Genomic DNA, 16,503 nt, shown 5'->3' with positions numbered 1-16,503 from the left:
TATTGAAAAACATAAAAAAGGTTCTGTTGCATATTTTTCACCCATTATTCAAAATGAAATAATAAAATTAATTGGTGATAAAACTAGAAACGAAATCATATCTAGAATTAAATAATCAAAATACTACACAATTTTATTCGACTGCACTCCTGATATATCAAAGAAAGAACAAATGAGTCAGATGATACGATACGTCCATGTTGATTCTAATGGTAAGGTAATGATCGAAGAAAGCTTCATCGACTTCATTCACTCACATGAAAAAACAGAAGAAGGTTTAACGACTGAAATTTTAAATAAACTAGAAGGTGATAAACTGGATATTAATGATGCCAGAGGACAAGGATATGACAACGGTGCTAATATGGCGGGAAAATACAAAGGAGTCAGAGCGCGTATTTTGGAAATTAATAGTTTGGCAATATTTATACCGTGTGCAGCTCATAACTTAAATTTAGCTGGTGTCCATGCTGGCTCTACATCACCAGAAATGATAACTTTTTTTGGTACTGTGCAAAGATTATTCAATTTTTTCTCGTCATCAACAACACGATGGGAAATTTTAATGAAGTCTTTAAAATTGACACTTAAAAGTTTTTCGGACACAAGATGGTCATCAAAAGCCAATGCAATAACATCACTAAGTTTACATCTATCAGAAGTAAAAAAAGGATTGGAATCGATTTCAAATGATTTATCAAATCCAGAAGCTGTATCAAATGCAAAAAGTTTATTGTTACTAATTAATTATAGATTTATCTGTACCCTTTCTATGTGGAATAAAATTCTACAATGCATTGACAGAAAAAATAAGGCATTACAACGAAAAGATATATCGATAGACCATGCAGCAAAATTAATTGATGCACTACGTTGTACATTACAAGGACTACGAGAAGCAGATTTCGAACAAAATTTTCAGGAAGCAAAGAATTTAGCTAAAACAATGAATTTACAGGCTGGATTTCCTGATAAACGCAAGAAAAAAGTTAAGAAAATGGCAAATTATGAGGCAACAGATGAAGGAAGTAATATGACTCCAGAACATTTGTTCAAAATGCAAATTTACAAGATTTTTGATACTTTATTGTCTCAACTAGATTGGCGTTATGAGCAACTGCGAACTGTCTGCAATGATTTTTCCTTTCTGTATGGTATGTCTTTGGAATCAACCAGCGTTTTGGATTTAAAAAAGTCGGCTGCAGATTTAGCAATTAAGTATAGCAAAGATTTAAATATGTACCAGTTCACCTGTGAGATACAAAGCTTTAAATTTGAAGCATCGACAATAATACCTAATATTAAAACTGCGACTTTATTAGATATTTTGCAAGAACTTCATGACTTTGACTTAATTGATTCTTATCCGAATATTAATATTGCTATCCGGATATTTCTCACTCTTCCAGTTACTACTGCGTCGTGTGAGAGAAGTTTTAGTAAATTGAAATTGATTAAAAATTATTTAAGATCTACTATAGGACAAGAAAGATTATCTAATCTTTCAATAATATCTATTGAATATAACATTGTTAAAGATATTAATTATGACGGCGTTATAAATGAATTTGCGCAAATGAAAGCGAGAAAAGTGCAATTTTAATAAAGAAATTTTTAAAAATAATAAATTAAAATATATTTTTTATTTACAATTTTTCCAAAAAAAAGTTAGGCTTAGGGGGCCGAAAAATGAAATTTTGCACAGGGCACTAGAAAAACTAGTTACGGCGCTGTTTCTATCATAAAACATTCTATTCTGAAATTATTCTTTCCTAGTTTTCTATCCTCATTTTATTCTTGTCTAGCATGACACACCGTTACTACACATGTTTCATAGTTAAAAACTTAAAATAATTAAAAATTAACTTAAAACTTAAAAGTTAAAAATACACATGTTTCCTAGTTAAAAACACGTGTTTCATGGGTTTTACAAATGCGCTTTTATTAGATGCCGTAGTAACTCCTAGAGTTACAATCCTTTGTAACTTGAGTAAATAATATTTTCTGCATTCTTCTTTTTTTCTGTATTTAATAAAAATATAATTTATATGTTTTTTATAATACATCACATTTAATATGGTTCAAAATAAACATACAGACTTAAACAACTAGACATATTTGCAATAGCTAGAACGATAAATGTATGCATAATTATTATATAATTATGCATACATTTATCAGATAAATGTATAATATAATTATTATAATAATGCACGTAATATGATGCATCATAAAACTTGTAGTGATGTTTTAAGAAAAACTTAGTTGGAGAAGGTAAACAACAGTAATGTCTTAAAAATATCAGAAAGGGAAGTTAATTAGTGCACAAGAAAGTACTTCACAGTTAAATATAAGCATATAAAAGCAGTGTTTACAAATAATACACTATTATTTATTATAATACAATTATTTCATATGTTTATATTTAACTAATGTGAAGTGCTCGTCTTAAGTAAAAATAAATTAATTTATGCGCACACTAATATTTATTATGTTTTTTTCATTACTATAATTAATAAATTACATATTTATTATGTTTTAAATAAAAAGTATTATAAAAATATAATAAATTTTTTAATTTAATAGTGTGTACTTAAGTCCATTTTTTTTTATAACTTTATTATTTTATTTAAATTACTGCATATTAAGCAGATAAGTTTGACTGGTGATAGAAATAATGTTTTACATCTTTCAGATAAATCGGACAAAGAAGAAGTAAAATTATAATTTTATAACATAATATATATAACGATGAAAAAATTTTCCATGTCCAGTAATTGAGCATAAACTGCAAAGCAAATTAGCGTAACACTTGCAGGCTATAGGCAAAGGCAACATGTAGCGTTGTTATGCTATTAGATAGTGGCTTCTGCTTCTTGTCTCTCGCCTGTGTTTATATTAATAAAATGAGAGGTAATAAACAACTTGAGTTGCATTTTCCAAATGAAGCAAATATTTTCTTTTTAAATTTTAAACAAAATTGTATATTATCTGTTTGCTATTCCTCATGTTCCACAACGCCCTCACATCCAATCAGTCACATCACATTCATTCGCTTCCATTTGGTTAACAGATTACTAGATATGTTTTCTGTCTGACTCTGATTCTTTGAATAAACTTCAATTTAATTTTTTCCCTACTGCAAGTATTGCTGTATAAGTAAAGTACCTCTGATATCGGCTTTCAAACCATAATGTGTAATTATAATTAGTTATCGATTGACAAATTGAAAAAATCTTGAGTAATCCTTGGTAAAAAAATATTCTTTAAATTTAGTTTGTAGTTAGTAAAATAAAGCTGCGTGAACATTGTAAAATTTAGCTTGTAGAAGCGTATGAGTATTAGCTAAGTAATTACAAAGGTCTTTCGAAGAAAAATGTTCTTTTTATACATTAAATGAGTTTTGTTTTGGACTTGGTTTTAGTTACTATTTATAATAACAATGGTTTAAGTACTCTGCATTTCTTATTGTTCATGTTAAAAATGCGTGTTAAAAACTTTTTTTATTAAAAAGATCATTTGTTTAGCTTTCTATTGATATAGTTTGTTATGCTTTTAAAAAGATATACTATTCAAATTTTAATTAGTTGTCAATGTTATATCATCCACATTTTATTTTAAAAAATGTGCTGTCACAGCGAAAAGATTTTTGTTAAAAGGCGGTAGCAAAAGAGTTAACTGTTAAGTGCTTGACTATTGTATTTTATTTATAATAAGTATTTAACTGACAATATTCTCATCGATTTAAAAAGTAGTGTATTACTTCAATTCTACTATTTTACGCTAGAAAGTAATAAGTAAATATTACACATTTCTTACGTTTTTTAACCATGTCTGAGAAAAAGAGACTATCAGTAAACGTTTTTTAACCATGTCTGAGAAAATTAAAGAGAACCAAAGTCAAATAGGAGCTATTTTGAAATATTTTTGTGTAGAAACACATTCTACAGGAACTGATTCTGCTACTGAAGGCGATAGCGGTGTGAGTAAAAAATCTAAAGTGATAGTTGGCGATGATATTGTTAATAATGCTAATATTTTAAGTCAACAAAATAAAATTGTAAATATCAATGAAAACTAAATTTATCTACCTGAAGCAACTCCTGTTGTTAATGTTTCAAGGCAAATTGAAACTGAAACCCAAATGAGCTTATTATCATCTGCAGACTACAGTTGTAAGTTATTTAAAAAATTTGTTGAGTATCTTGCTTTATTTGACCCATTAATGAATGAACATAAACGGAAATTTAAAATTAAGAAATTATAACTGCTCATTATCTTGAAAAAGTAATTCAAAACAAATTAATACAAATATTAGCAAATGCTATAAAAGATATTATCTTAACTAGAGTAAAATTTGCTAAATATTATTCAATAATTTTAGACTGCACCCCAGATAATAGAATCACCAACATCACATGATGGGGATTTAGTTAAAATTAAAGAACATTTCTTAGGATGCCTGTAGGATCTCCACATGCCTGTGGAGAAATCTACAGGTGCTTTTTTGGCAAAACATTAAAAGAAAAATTTTAGATATAAATCCTCGGGCGTTTTTTATTCCATGCAGCGCACATTCACTAAACTTAGTTGTGAATGATGCATGCAAGTGTAGCTTAGATACAGTAAGTTTTTTTGTTGTGGTGCAACAGATTTATAATTATTTTTCAGGATTACTTTCTCCTTGGCAAGTTTTTTGTAGCTATTTTCCAGATTTTAATGTCAAGTCATTAAGTGATACAAGATGAGAAAGCTGCATTAATGCTTTAAAACCATTATGATACAATCTCGGAAAAATATACGATGCATTAATGCAAATATTTGAGGATCCAAGATTACAAACTACATCAGTAAGAAATTCTTACCAAAATGAGGTTAAAGGGCTTGCAGATTCTATTTGCAAATTTAAGTTCATGGTAGCCCTTGTTTCATGGAACAACATTCTTTTTGAAGTTAATATTTCTAATAAAATTACAAAATAAGAATGTTGATTTGAATGTAGCTACACAACAATTAAATATTACTAAAAACAAGCTTGTAAAAATGAGAAATGATGAAGGCTTCCAAGGAATTATCGTTGATGCTGCTGAAATGGCAAAAGAAGTGGAAACAGTAACAAATTTTAAAGAAGAACAAGTCAGGAGAAAGAGAAAAAAGTAACAGTTCGATTATGAAACACAAGATGAAGCATTGCAAGATCCAAAAGAAAAATTTAAATAAAGTTGAATTTTATTTTAAAATTTTAGACACAGCTTTATAGTTTATTGCGGAAAGGTTTGAACAACTGCAACGATATGATAATATATTTGATTTCCTTCATGATATTTATTGTATAACTTCAAAATCTTCAGTAGATATATTGAAGAATTGTAAAGACCTAGAAGAAATTTTAACTCATGGTTCTCAAAAAGATATTAGTGCAGCAAATCTTTGTAATGAAATTAAAGTACTTTCTGGAAGACTCTTGCAACAAATGACACCACACGAAGTACTAACTTTTATCGTTGAACAATGTTTAATTGACTGTCTACCAAATATATGTATTTCTTTAAGAATACTATTAACGCTTCTAGTGTCTGTTGTAAGTGGCGAGCGAAGTTTTTCGAAATTAAAAGTAAATAAAAATTGTTTGAGGTCAATAATTTTACAAGAAAGACTGTTGGGATTATCAATAATTTCGATAGAACATGAAGAATTATCATTATTAAATTTAAAAGAAATTGTAAAAACATTTGCAACAAAAAAGGCCAGAAAAATTAAAATTTAATTATTTTTTGAATTCTTTTTTATTACTTATTTAAATATGCTTTTATTTTTACACATTTTCAAAATACAAATGAATTTTCTTAAATTGTTAAAAATAAATATTAAATACTTAATACCATTTTATAATGTTTATGCCATTTTAAATAAAATTGATATTTATGTTTTCGCACTTTCAAATGAAAATATTTTTTTCTAAATTATACTTATAAAAATTTGCGGAGTAGTAATATAGGGGTGGAGGGGGGGCTGTATTATTTGAATTTTTTTGCCAAGGACATCAAATAATCTAGTGCCGGCCCTGGTTACTAACATGCAAGTAACATATATGTATTAGTTTGTACATAAATCTTTTTATTTTTATTTTATTTAAATTACATTATAGACAGGAATGTTTGACTGGAAATATAAATGATGTTATAAACCATGCAGATGGGCAACAGAGGTAATAATCTTATAATTATTATTTATAAATAATGATATATTGATTGCTACTTTTTTCTATATAAATGTTACCCAACATATGGCAACATTTATATAGAACATTCAAAAAGTTGTGTGTTGATTGGTAATTATAAAGTAATTACATATCATCACACAACTTTTTGAATTTTGAACTAAAATAAGTTAGTAAATTGGTGTAAACCTGATCAAGACTAATACACATAATTTAGTTGTAAGGTTTTTATTATATTGTCTAAAATATAAATGAATAAAATATACATAATATAAATTTAATAACGCAATATTGCCATAATACAATATCACAGTCTTCTGCCCTTCCAATAGATATTTATATATAGATTTTTTTGATTTAGTTAGGTTTTTTTACAAATTAAGCTTTGTGGATAGTTAGTTTTAACTAGTAAGTTTTGAGTAGTAGTGACGTCAGGATATTGAGTTATTGATGGTGTAATATTTTATTTAGAGAAGGTAAATTATTAGTAGCAGACCAAAGATGGCAATCAGTTGGTAATATCAGGTTATTTTCATCAGTTTCAAAGTTATTGCTAGTGTTTGTAGTTGTTGAACTGTCTTCTTTGGGTGAAGTTGATGTCTCAAAGATTTCGGGTGGTTGGATTATTTCTTTAATGTGGGGAGTGGCACATAATGCTAAATGTGGTGTCGATACAGTATGAATTCTGCCATTCATATATTTTATATGTGCATTGTGGGGTGATATTGTTTCAAAAAAAGTGACTGGTTCTTCTTTCAGTCAGCGATGATTTTTGTGTAGGATTGTACTACCTGATTCTATTAGGAAGTCAGGTAGATCAACACTAGTTATAGTTGAGAGTTTGAAACCTATTAACCTGTTGTGTGGACAAGAACTTGTTGAAGTGCATGATAGTGATCAAATAGAGGATAGAGCTGCAAGGAGTACCAGTTCCCAGTCAGTTTTTTCTAGTTCAAAACTTCGTAAAGCTAAGTTTATTGTTTTCATGATTGTGGCGTTTAGTCTTTCACATTGCCCGATCCCTTGTGATCAATATGGTGTTGTTTGTATCTTGCTGACACCGTTGCCTATAAGAAAATTTTTTAGTTTTCTTCCTTCAAACTGAGTACCATGATCAGAATGAATGCTGGCAGGGATGCCAAAGAGAGAAAATATTTCTAAAAGACGTTTAATTACGGTATCAGAGATGATTTGGGAGTAAGGGAATGCAAATGGGTATCTGGAATACTCATCTATTATGACTAAAAGGTATTTGTTCGCTGTTTTTGAGGGAAGAGGGCCAACAAAATCCATAGCAAGTCTTTCCCATGGTCTAGTAGAGGAGATGAGTTGACTAGACGAGGGTTAAAAAAAATATGGTTTGATCTCATAGCATACCTGACAGTCAGAAATTACAACTATGAATTTCACGGTTCAATCGTGTTAGGAAAGGAAGGAAATAACTTTTTGATCTGTTAAAATATCAAATTTTGGAGCAGAAAACAGTAGATGTCTCCATCGGCGACAATATTTCATAATAACCATTGCTTCTCTTTCTATGAGAGATTGGCAACTTTCAAGCCTCAATAGGACTCTGGAGAAGAATGCAATAGGTTTTCCTTCTTGACTTAGTGTTCCACCAATAAAAAATGAGGTGGTTAGTTGGTCTTTTAGTTGTTTAATGGCAGAGCTTCCTCTGAAAGTGGGAGATTTTTTGCTTATTGAGCCATGAGAATTAGTCAGAATGGTAGTTAGGTTGTTGCTGTAAGTAAAGGTTTTTCTAGCGAGTCATTAGATGATTCTTAGAGGCCTTGAGGAATCATTGGAGATAAAAGGCCAGCTACAAATGCATCTCTAATTAACATTTCTTTATATTCATTTGCGGTTAGTAGTTTTTTTGGGCATTTTGTTACTAAAGTTTGTAATTTTTCCATGAATTGGACGACAGACTCTGATTCAAGCTGTTTTGTTGATCTTAGCTTGTGATGCATCATTATAGGTGTAGTTTTTTTTGAAAATTTATTGTCTAAAATACTGCATCTTCAAAGTTCAATTAATTCTCAATGAGTGAGAAAGATTTAGCACCGCATAGAACAAATAAGACACCTAGTTTATTTGCATCTTTAGTTTTTAAGTAGCATTCTTTTCCAATATAGATATTCTTCTTCTGACGGTTCATCTTGAAAAGTTTTTTAGAATATTTTATGTTCCATTGTGTTAATAAGATAATATAATAAAATTGTTGTAAACTTGACCAAGACGATTACAAGTAATTTAGTAGTAAGATTTTAATTTAGTAGTAAGATTATAATAAATAAATTATAAAGGAACAAAATATACATAATATAAATATAATAACACAATATTGCAATAATACAATATCACATAAATAAATAAAATTAGTTAGTATGTATATATTAATTGCATGATGTATCGTCTAGATTGGTGAAATGGACAATGATACTAACTGTGGTCAAAACTATAATGAATTTCAAAATGTGAATGTTAATTTGTTTGACGATTGCCTGATTCTGCAATTACATTTGGTGGTGCAATCGCACTTATGATGTTTTTTTGGATTGAATATGTTTTATCGATGATTCTTTTTAATTTGTTGAAACTTGAAGATATTAATTATTAAATTTATATATACTATTTTTATCAAATAGTTAATATAAAATAATAAACATGTAAATTGTTAATTATATTTATATATTTATATTTTCTGTAAAAGTTGTTTTCCTTGTCTATTTTAATTGTTTATCACTGTATGTATATCATTTATAGTATGATATTACTTGTAATTTTTTGTTTTATTTATTTTTAGTATGCTTATACATACGCATGCGTAAGATATTGTGGTGAGGTCAAATTTTAATGTTTTAGGTAGATTATAGCTATTATTTTTCGAAGATTTGTAGGATTCAACAGGATTTAAATTTTATTTTGTTTATTGATTTTATTCCGCTAAAGCGATCCCATTGATTAAAAGAACTCAATAATATTAGCGAGTTGCGTGATACATTTGCTTTTTATGGTTTAATATGACAATATATAATTTGCTTTTTATGGTTTAAAATGACAATAGAGATAACATTAGATTAAAAAAACTTGAAAACAAAACGTTTTATTTTACCACGGAAAATCCATAAATTTTTCTTGGAAAGGTGTTCCAAATATTTATAACACTTTTCTATGGAAAAGTCATGGGTTTTCCATGAAAACGTGTTCCGAATACCCGTGGAAATTCCATGGTTTTTTTCATAGAATTTCCATGGAAATTTTTCGTAAGGGTTATTTTGGGTCTAATTATGTTTTGGGCCACAAAACCTGTCATAAAGGCCCAAAATCTTAAAAATTTTTCCAACAGGTATTATTAAAAGAAAAAAAGAAAAACTTCCTACATTTGCAAAAGGGCTCCTAAATTTGCAAATGGGCCTAAATTCACTTGGGTGTCTGGGAATGCCTCGCCAAGGCACATATATATATATATATATATATATATATATATATATATATATATATATATATATATATATATATATATATATATATATGTTTGCGTGGACATAACTAACAGTTAACTCGGCAAGTTGTAAAAACCTGCCTGGAAAGGGACAATTTCTTTACAAATTGAGTTGTTAAGGATTGGAAAACGCAACCTGCAAACGTTATCAACGCGAGCTCAACTAGCATTTTTTAAAAGTTGATTTGACGTGCTTCAATTAATTTCATCATCACAAAGATTGTGTTAATCATTTATTAATTAACAATTGAAGTAAATTTAAGCAATTGATTTTTTTTTCTACTTTCATAAATACCCATAGCTATGGGTAGGGGAGAATGGGGTGAAGTGGGACGCGGAAGAAGTAAGACACCCCAAATATTTCATTAAGGAGAGTTCTATAATCACTGTTATTTAATGTTAACAATGAGATTTCTTCCTCTCTATTTAGCAGACATCACTTTGTCTCCCTGCGCGTGGTAAAAACCACATTTTTGAAAAGTACCCCCAAAAAACTTTTTTTTTGAAGGGTGAAGTGGGATAAAGAAACGTAATTGGTCACTAATTTCTTCCATATCACTTTTGTGTTTACAATTTTATATATTTTTTTAATTTGTAATTTTTTTTGGTATGTTGTTAGTTACTCGCTTGTCCCACCATCGCCTACTTAAACTACACGGCCCGATTTCTTGTATTTTCCGTAAAAAATTAAGAGGTCAGTTTTTTTATGGCTCCTGTATAAAAATTTAATTTTTGTTATGATTTAGAATCGTGTTTGCACTATAAATATTTTATTCCTATTTTATTAAAATGGTTTAATAGTAGTTAGATTATCTTTGAGTACTTACATTATTTTGAGCTGGATTTTTTGTTAACTGATTGCCTGCTTCAGTTTATTCCAATAACATAGAACAGTGAAATAGGTTTTCAGATAGCTATATATCAATATGCTACTGAAAAATAAACTTACATGTTGCTAAGATTGCCTAAAACTCTTCATTGAAAATATAACCTAAGGTTTGTAATTTTGTATTTAGTATAATTGAAATTAAAAGAAGAAATATCTTTTTACTAGGAATATTTCTTTGGTCTTTGTCTTTTTTGGAATTCATTTACTTGATCTTTCCTTAATGTCATTTATAATAAATATTTCTTTTTTTATAAATTATTACAAAAAGTATTATTAACAATAAAAGATATATATTTGATTTTGACTTTTGGTGTTTTTCACTAGTAAAATCGACACTGCTAAAACCTTTAAAATTTGTTTTGCAAATTTTTGATTGAAAAAGATATTTGATTAGAATAGGAGAAATAACATATAAAATACTAAAAAGATGACAAAATAAAATTAGAGAGAGAGTGAATTGGATATATAGGTTCTTTTTTGTATAAAATAACGTGTATTGATCATGTTTTTAACGCCAAAATCTTTTTGTTATTATTTTACCAATATTATTTGCTTTAATATATATATCTATGCTTTCTTCCGAAAGCTGACACTAGTATTCATGTAGACAACTAAGCAATATCTTTGCATAATATTTTTTAAGGATTATCAAAATTTTGACAAATATTTTATGGGAAAATCTGCCAAAATCTTTTTACGAATGCATATTTATTAAAATTATTCATTAAAAGACTCACAAAAAGGCAGCCTTTTGTCATTTAACTATACTTACTAAAACCTAACTCCAAAGGATCACTTTGTAAATTAGAAGTAAAAACAACTACAAAGCCTTCTTCAATCAATTCATAAGAGATACAATAGTGTTGTAATTAGTATAGTGTTGTAATTAGAGCGCAAGAAGTTTGTTTGGTTAATGTAAAGTATTTATCGAATTTCATTTTGAACAAATTTTAGTACAATTTGCAATTTCTCTAAAAAAAGTGTGGGTTTGTTATCACCTTTCAAAGCAGCATTGCTAATTTTGATTGTATGAATTGAGTTTTTGCTTTGAATTAAGTATGATAAATAACTTATAAAACAATGATAAAAATTGTGCTGCATCATTTCTTTTAGGAAAACAGCTGCAGCTGTTTCGTCAAATATTGCCAATGTAAAATTGACAACTTGTTTGTTGTTTCCAAGATATGTGACTTGAAAAATAATTTTTTTTTGCTTTTTCTTGCCTGCTTAATAATTGATCTTTTAATAAGCTTAAAGAAATATATTCCCTGCAATGTAACCAGCAGTAACTTCAACATTTTTTTGCGTCTAACAAGTTGTTTCTTACATTTTTTATAAAACGGAGTATATCAAACAATAAGTATGTTTTAAACACTCCTTTTCTAAACTGGAGATAAATAAATAGTTTTCTATCCATTATATGCTTTATAAAACTATGAAAATGCATTAACATTGGTAGAATGGCTATGGGAAACAACAGCTCTTATTTTAAATTCAGTTTAGTGCATTGAGGTAATACACTCATCAATTTGTTTTTTTAAACGTAAACCTGTTGTGCAAACTTTAGGTGAGGATTTCAACACATCAGAAACATAAAAATAAATTTTTGAAGCCCTACTTTTATAAAAACAAAAACAACTTCTTTATAAATATTCAACAATTTTTCTATTATATTATAGTTTTTTAATTTGTAATTTTCACCACTGTGAAACCATTTAGGTAAAGAAATATGATAGCGTTTATTAGACAATGAAAAGCAAAACATTAACAGCGATTGACTCCAAAACAGTTGGTATGCCTGATATTTCTTGTCCTACTGTAAATAAATGGTCCTATTTGTTGCATTTTAATTACTGCATATTTGAAACATGCAGCATAATAGAGTATTTACATTGCAAAACATTGTTTTGCAGTGTAAATATTCTAAAAAAAGACATATGCTTTATACCTAATAATTGTAGTTATAATTAAATTACATACCTTTAAAATTATTTTCAATGGAGAGTTGTGGATAGTTTTAGCAACATGCAAGGTTATTTTTAGTAGCATGTTGGTATGTATTGATATAGCTATCTGAAAGCCTATTTCAGTATTCTGTGTTATTGAAATAAACTGAAACACGCGATTAGTTAGCAAAAAATCTAGCAACGCATAAAATAACTACTCATAGAAAAATCTAACTATTATTTAACCAGTTTAATAAAATAAGAATGAAATATTTATAGTATAAACACGACTCTTAACCATAACAAGAACTCAAGTTTTTATATATAAACCGTAAAAAAACTGGCTTCTTAATTTTTAACGGAAAATCAGGCCAATAGTTTGTTCTATGCAACTAAGGCATAGAACAAACAAACTCGTAAAAAAAAAGTTTTAAACAAATCCGATTGTTTGATAGTGGCAAACCTAACAAGTTTTTATTTGTCAGTATTTAATTTATGCAAACAAAGAATTCGTAAATAATGGCAAAATATGAAGCGTCTGTTAGTTTTGCAGGAGATATATCGATTTGCAGGAGATATGTCCATAAAGATATCTTGAAGTGTTTTTTTGACATAATTTATGAACCTAATTACAAATTAATACATTAGTGTTGGTATATTTATAAAAAATATGCTACTTTTAAAAATAGTTGGAATGAATTATGTAATATATATTTCATTTTGCGCTGTGCTAACAACAAAAAGTATTTATACATTACTGAAGCCATAATAGCTATTTCTATCGACTTAGTGTTCAAAGATATAATTGTTTTTATAACAATAAGTTAAATGTAACTCATGTTACTTGTTGTTACTTATTAACTCATGTTAATAACTTTAACTTAACTCATGTTAATAACTTTAACTTAACTCATGTTAATAACTTTAACTTAACTCATGTTAATAACTTTAACTTAACTCATGTTAATAACTTTAACTTAACTCATGTTAATAATAAATTATTGTTATAAAAATAAAAGAAACCAAATGTCAATTACAAGTTTACTACTGATATAAAAAACGAAACCAGTATGAAAATGAAAGTAACTTGTTTATAAAGTTTAACGCCTCTGTTTTTTAATTGTTTAGGCATTCTGAATGGGATAAAATATTTTTTCAAAACGGCTGAATAAGTCCCCAGAATTTTAAAAAATGATACTAAATACCGAAAACAGTTTTTTAAATTGGGCTAAAAGTTATGATTATTTATGCAAAAATGACTTTTGTAGAAAAATTAACACTACCATAGTTTATCTGAATCTAACGTGACATTATTGTTAAACATACTCATTTAAGTGTGGTATTGAAAATAATAATTTCAATTTTCATAAAAAAATGATTTTTCCTGGACAATTTTCCCAAAAATGTCTGATTATAAATGTCAAGTTACATACGTGCTTTTATGAAAAAATCAAATCCATAGACTTATCTAAAGCAGAGCATCAAGGTACTTTATGTTGAAAACTACATCTTTTCTAAATAAAACTACGCTTGACGATTTTATATAGTCGCATAACTTTTACCAGATTATAATAGCGGTTTAAATAATCTTTCTATACATACTAAATATTTCATACTTTTTGATGAAAAAACTTACAAATATTGTAATTGAAAAAACTTATATTTTTGTTCGGAAAAACGTGTACCATACCTTAGTTGCACTGAGTGGTCCCACTTCACCCTAATGGCACGGTTTCTTTAAAATCAAAAATATATATTCTTTATAATAACATGCTGAACATCTTTGGGGATGGAATCAGTGCCCGAAATGATTTATTTGTTAAAACTTTATTTGTTAAAACTTGTTTGTTCTTACATTATTTAATATAAATAATAAAGTTATTCTACAAATATTTTTAAATGTCCCACTTCTCCCCCACTCACCTTTATATATGAAAGTAAAAAAAGATTTAATAAAATCTTCAGCCTTTCAATTGAACTCGTGATTAAACAAACAATATAAGACCTTAGGATTAGCATTCAAATATCAAATGCCAAAAATATTGTTTATGGTTAGCAAATAACTTTAAAAAATGTCTTCAAATTGAATTTTTAATTTATTTTTTCCCCATATTAATCCTAAATTAACCTTACCCAGCAAACTCGCCATGCTTGGCCAATGCATGACCCACCATCGACGTCATTACTTGCCCACCATCGGTCGACAAGCATGGTTTAATCCAAGTCTTGCTCACCGTTTAAGGCATGGTCGATGCATGGCAGCCGTTTTTCAAACGGCGTTTAGCCGATGCTTTGCCATTGCCTTTTTTATGCTAATTTTGGTTCATTTTGTTTGTTTTTAGCATTTATTGCTATTTTTATAAATAACCAAAACTTTAATAAACGCGAGATTTTAACTAGGGTGATATTTGCCTATCTAAAAAAGTCGCATGGGTGATATAAAATGGAATGTGGGATATTTTAAACTATATAAATACATTTTGGCTATAAGTTTTTTATTAACAAATATTTTTATTTTAATAAAATTGCTTTGCAATACAATACATAATAAAGTTTGAGGTTAGCGAACGGTTAAACCTCTACCATCATTTCAATTTGAGGCTTGCATGAACTAACATTTGGTACTTTTTGATATCCATATTTTTCTGCCTGTCAAGCTGATAAATTTAGTAATTATAACCAAGTCACCCAAAAACAGCCAAAAGTGAAGAAATCGTAAAATAAGTATAAAATTGTAACCAAAATAGCTTAAAGTAAAGGAGTTGTAAAATAAACTATATAAGTTAGTAATAAGATTAAATAAGAAAAAAATAGAGTTTTCTCTTCTACGTTAATTAAGTAATACATATTTTTACATATTATAAGGAATACAATAAAAAATAAATAAATAAAAAAAAGAAGTATATAAAATAAAAGAAAACAACAACAAAAACCTCATTAAGTGTATATATATATATACACTTAATGAGCTTTTTGTTGTTGTTTTCTTTTATTTTATATATCAATTTCTATATCAATAAAATTTCTTGGGATACAATATAAAAAGAAAATCGTATGTCGTTTATCTAATAAATCAGAACTCATTGACTCTATGATAACATTAGATAATCGTGTTGTTATCGAAAAAATACTCTCAATGAAATACTACATACAAAAATTATAAAAACATATTCCAATTATCTTAAAGCCATAAACACATTGTGATCTACATAAATGTAACTATAAATATTCTGTATTTCAATAAAAGATTTCAATAAAGTAGACATGTTTAACTTGCAAAGAAATAAAGCAAAAGCATAAAGGAAGATCATTATTACTATTTGATGTCTTCATGTGCTAACTTTTGATACTACTTGACCTCCAATTTTACTACAATCTTTTTCTCCTGATGATGTGCCAGGTGATTTAAAAGTCATTTAAACAGTTTTGCACCTAATTTCTAATAATAAATAGATATTAAATCACTAAACTTACATTAAGAAATAGCAATATATTTATATATTATAACTTATCTATAGATTAAAAAACAAATTTACTCACAATATTGTGTTATCTTTATTTTACCTCTTTACATCATTAGAATTCATCATTCTTGATTACATTGTAAAGGTAACATCATTATTCAATTTAATTCTAAAAATTAACTCAATCACATCGCTTTTTATGTAAGTAAAATTATTTAAAAAAATTAAACAAATGATAATAATGATGATGAGAACACTTATGATTCTACACTTATCGACATAAATAATAGGAAATGTTTAATCTACATATGGTTTAAACACAGTCACGCAAAATGAATGTCAGGTTAAACTCGTAATAAATAAGTTTAAATAAAATATTTAGAGGTGATCCATTACAAACACGGTTTAAGTCTGAAACAAGATAGGCATGATCGGCACAGTCGGCCGATCGTAAAACGAACATGGCAAACCATTGGAAT

The 16,503-nt window shown here is 27.8% G+C and overlaps 1 protein-coding gene and 1 long non-coding RNA gene across 2 annotated transcripts; both read left to right on the top strand.

Moving 5' to 3' along the window:
* Nucleotides 1-220: 220 nt before the first annotated feature.
* On the top strand, nt 221-1,603 carry LOC136089787 (zinc finger MYM-type protein 1-like). Its single transcript, XM_065815875.1, has one exon. The coding sequence runs from the start codon at nt 221-223 to the stop codon at nt 1,601-1,603; it is 1,383 nt and encodes a 460-aa protein (XP_065671947.1).
* Nucleotides 1,604-2,196: 593 nt separating this feature from the next.
* Nucleotides 2,197-8,894, top strand: LOC136089458 (uncharacterized). Its single transcript, XR_010643074.1, has 3 exons — nt 2,197-2,274; nt 6,149-6,208; nt 8,641-8,894. It is a non-coding gene; the product is annotated as an uncharacterized LOC136089458 (long non-coding RNA).
* The last annotated feature ends 7,609 nt before the right edge of the window (nt 8,895-16,503 follow it).

Source organism: Hydra vulgaris, chromosome 13 (assembly GCF_038396675.1).
Source record: "Hydra vulgaris chromosome 13, alternate assembly HydraT2T_AEP".
Taxonomy (NCBI): Eukaryota; Metazoa; Cnidaria; class Hydrozoa; order Anthoathecata; family Hydridae; genus Hydra; species Hydra vulgaris.
Note: the sequence above shows the minus strand (reverse complement) of the source record. Positions and strands in the feature narration are given on the sequence as shown.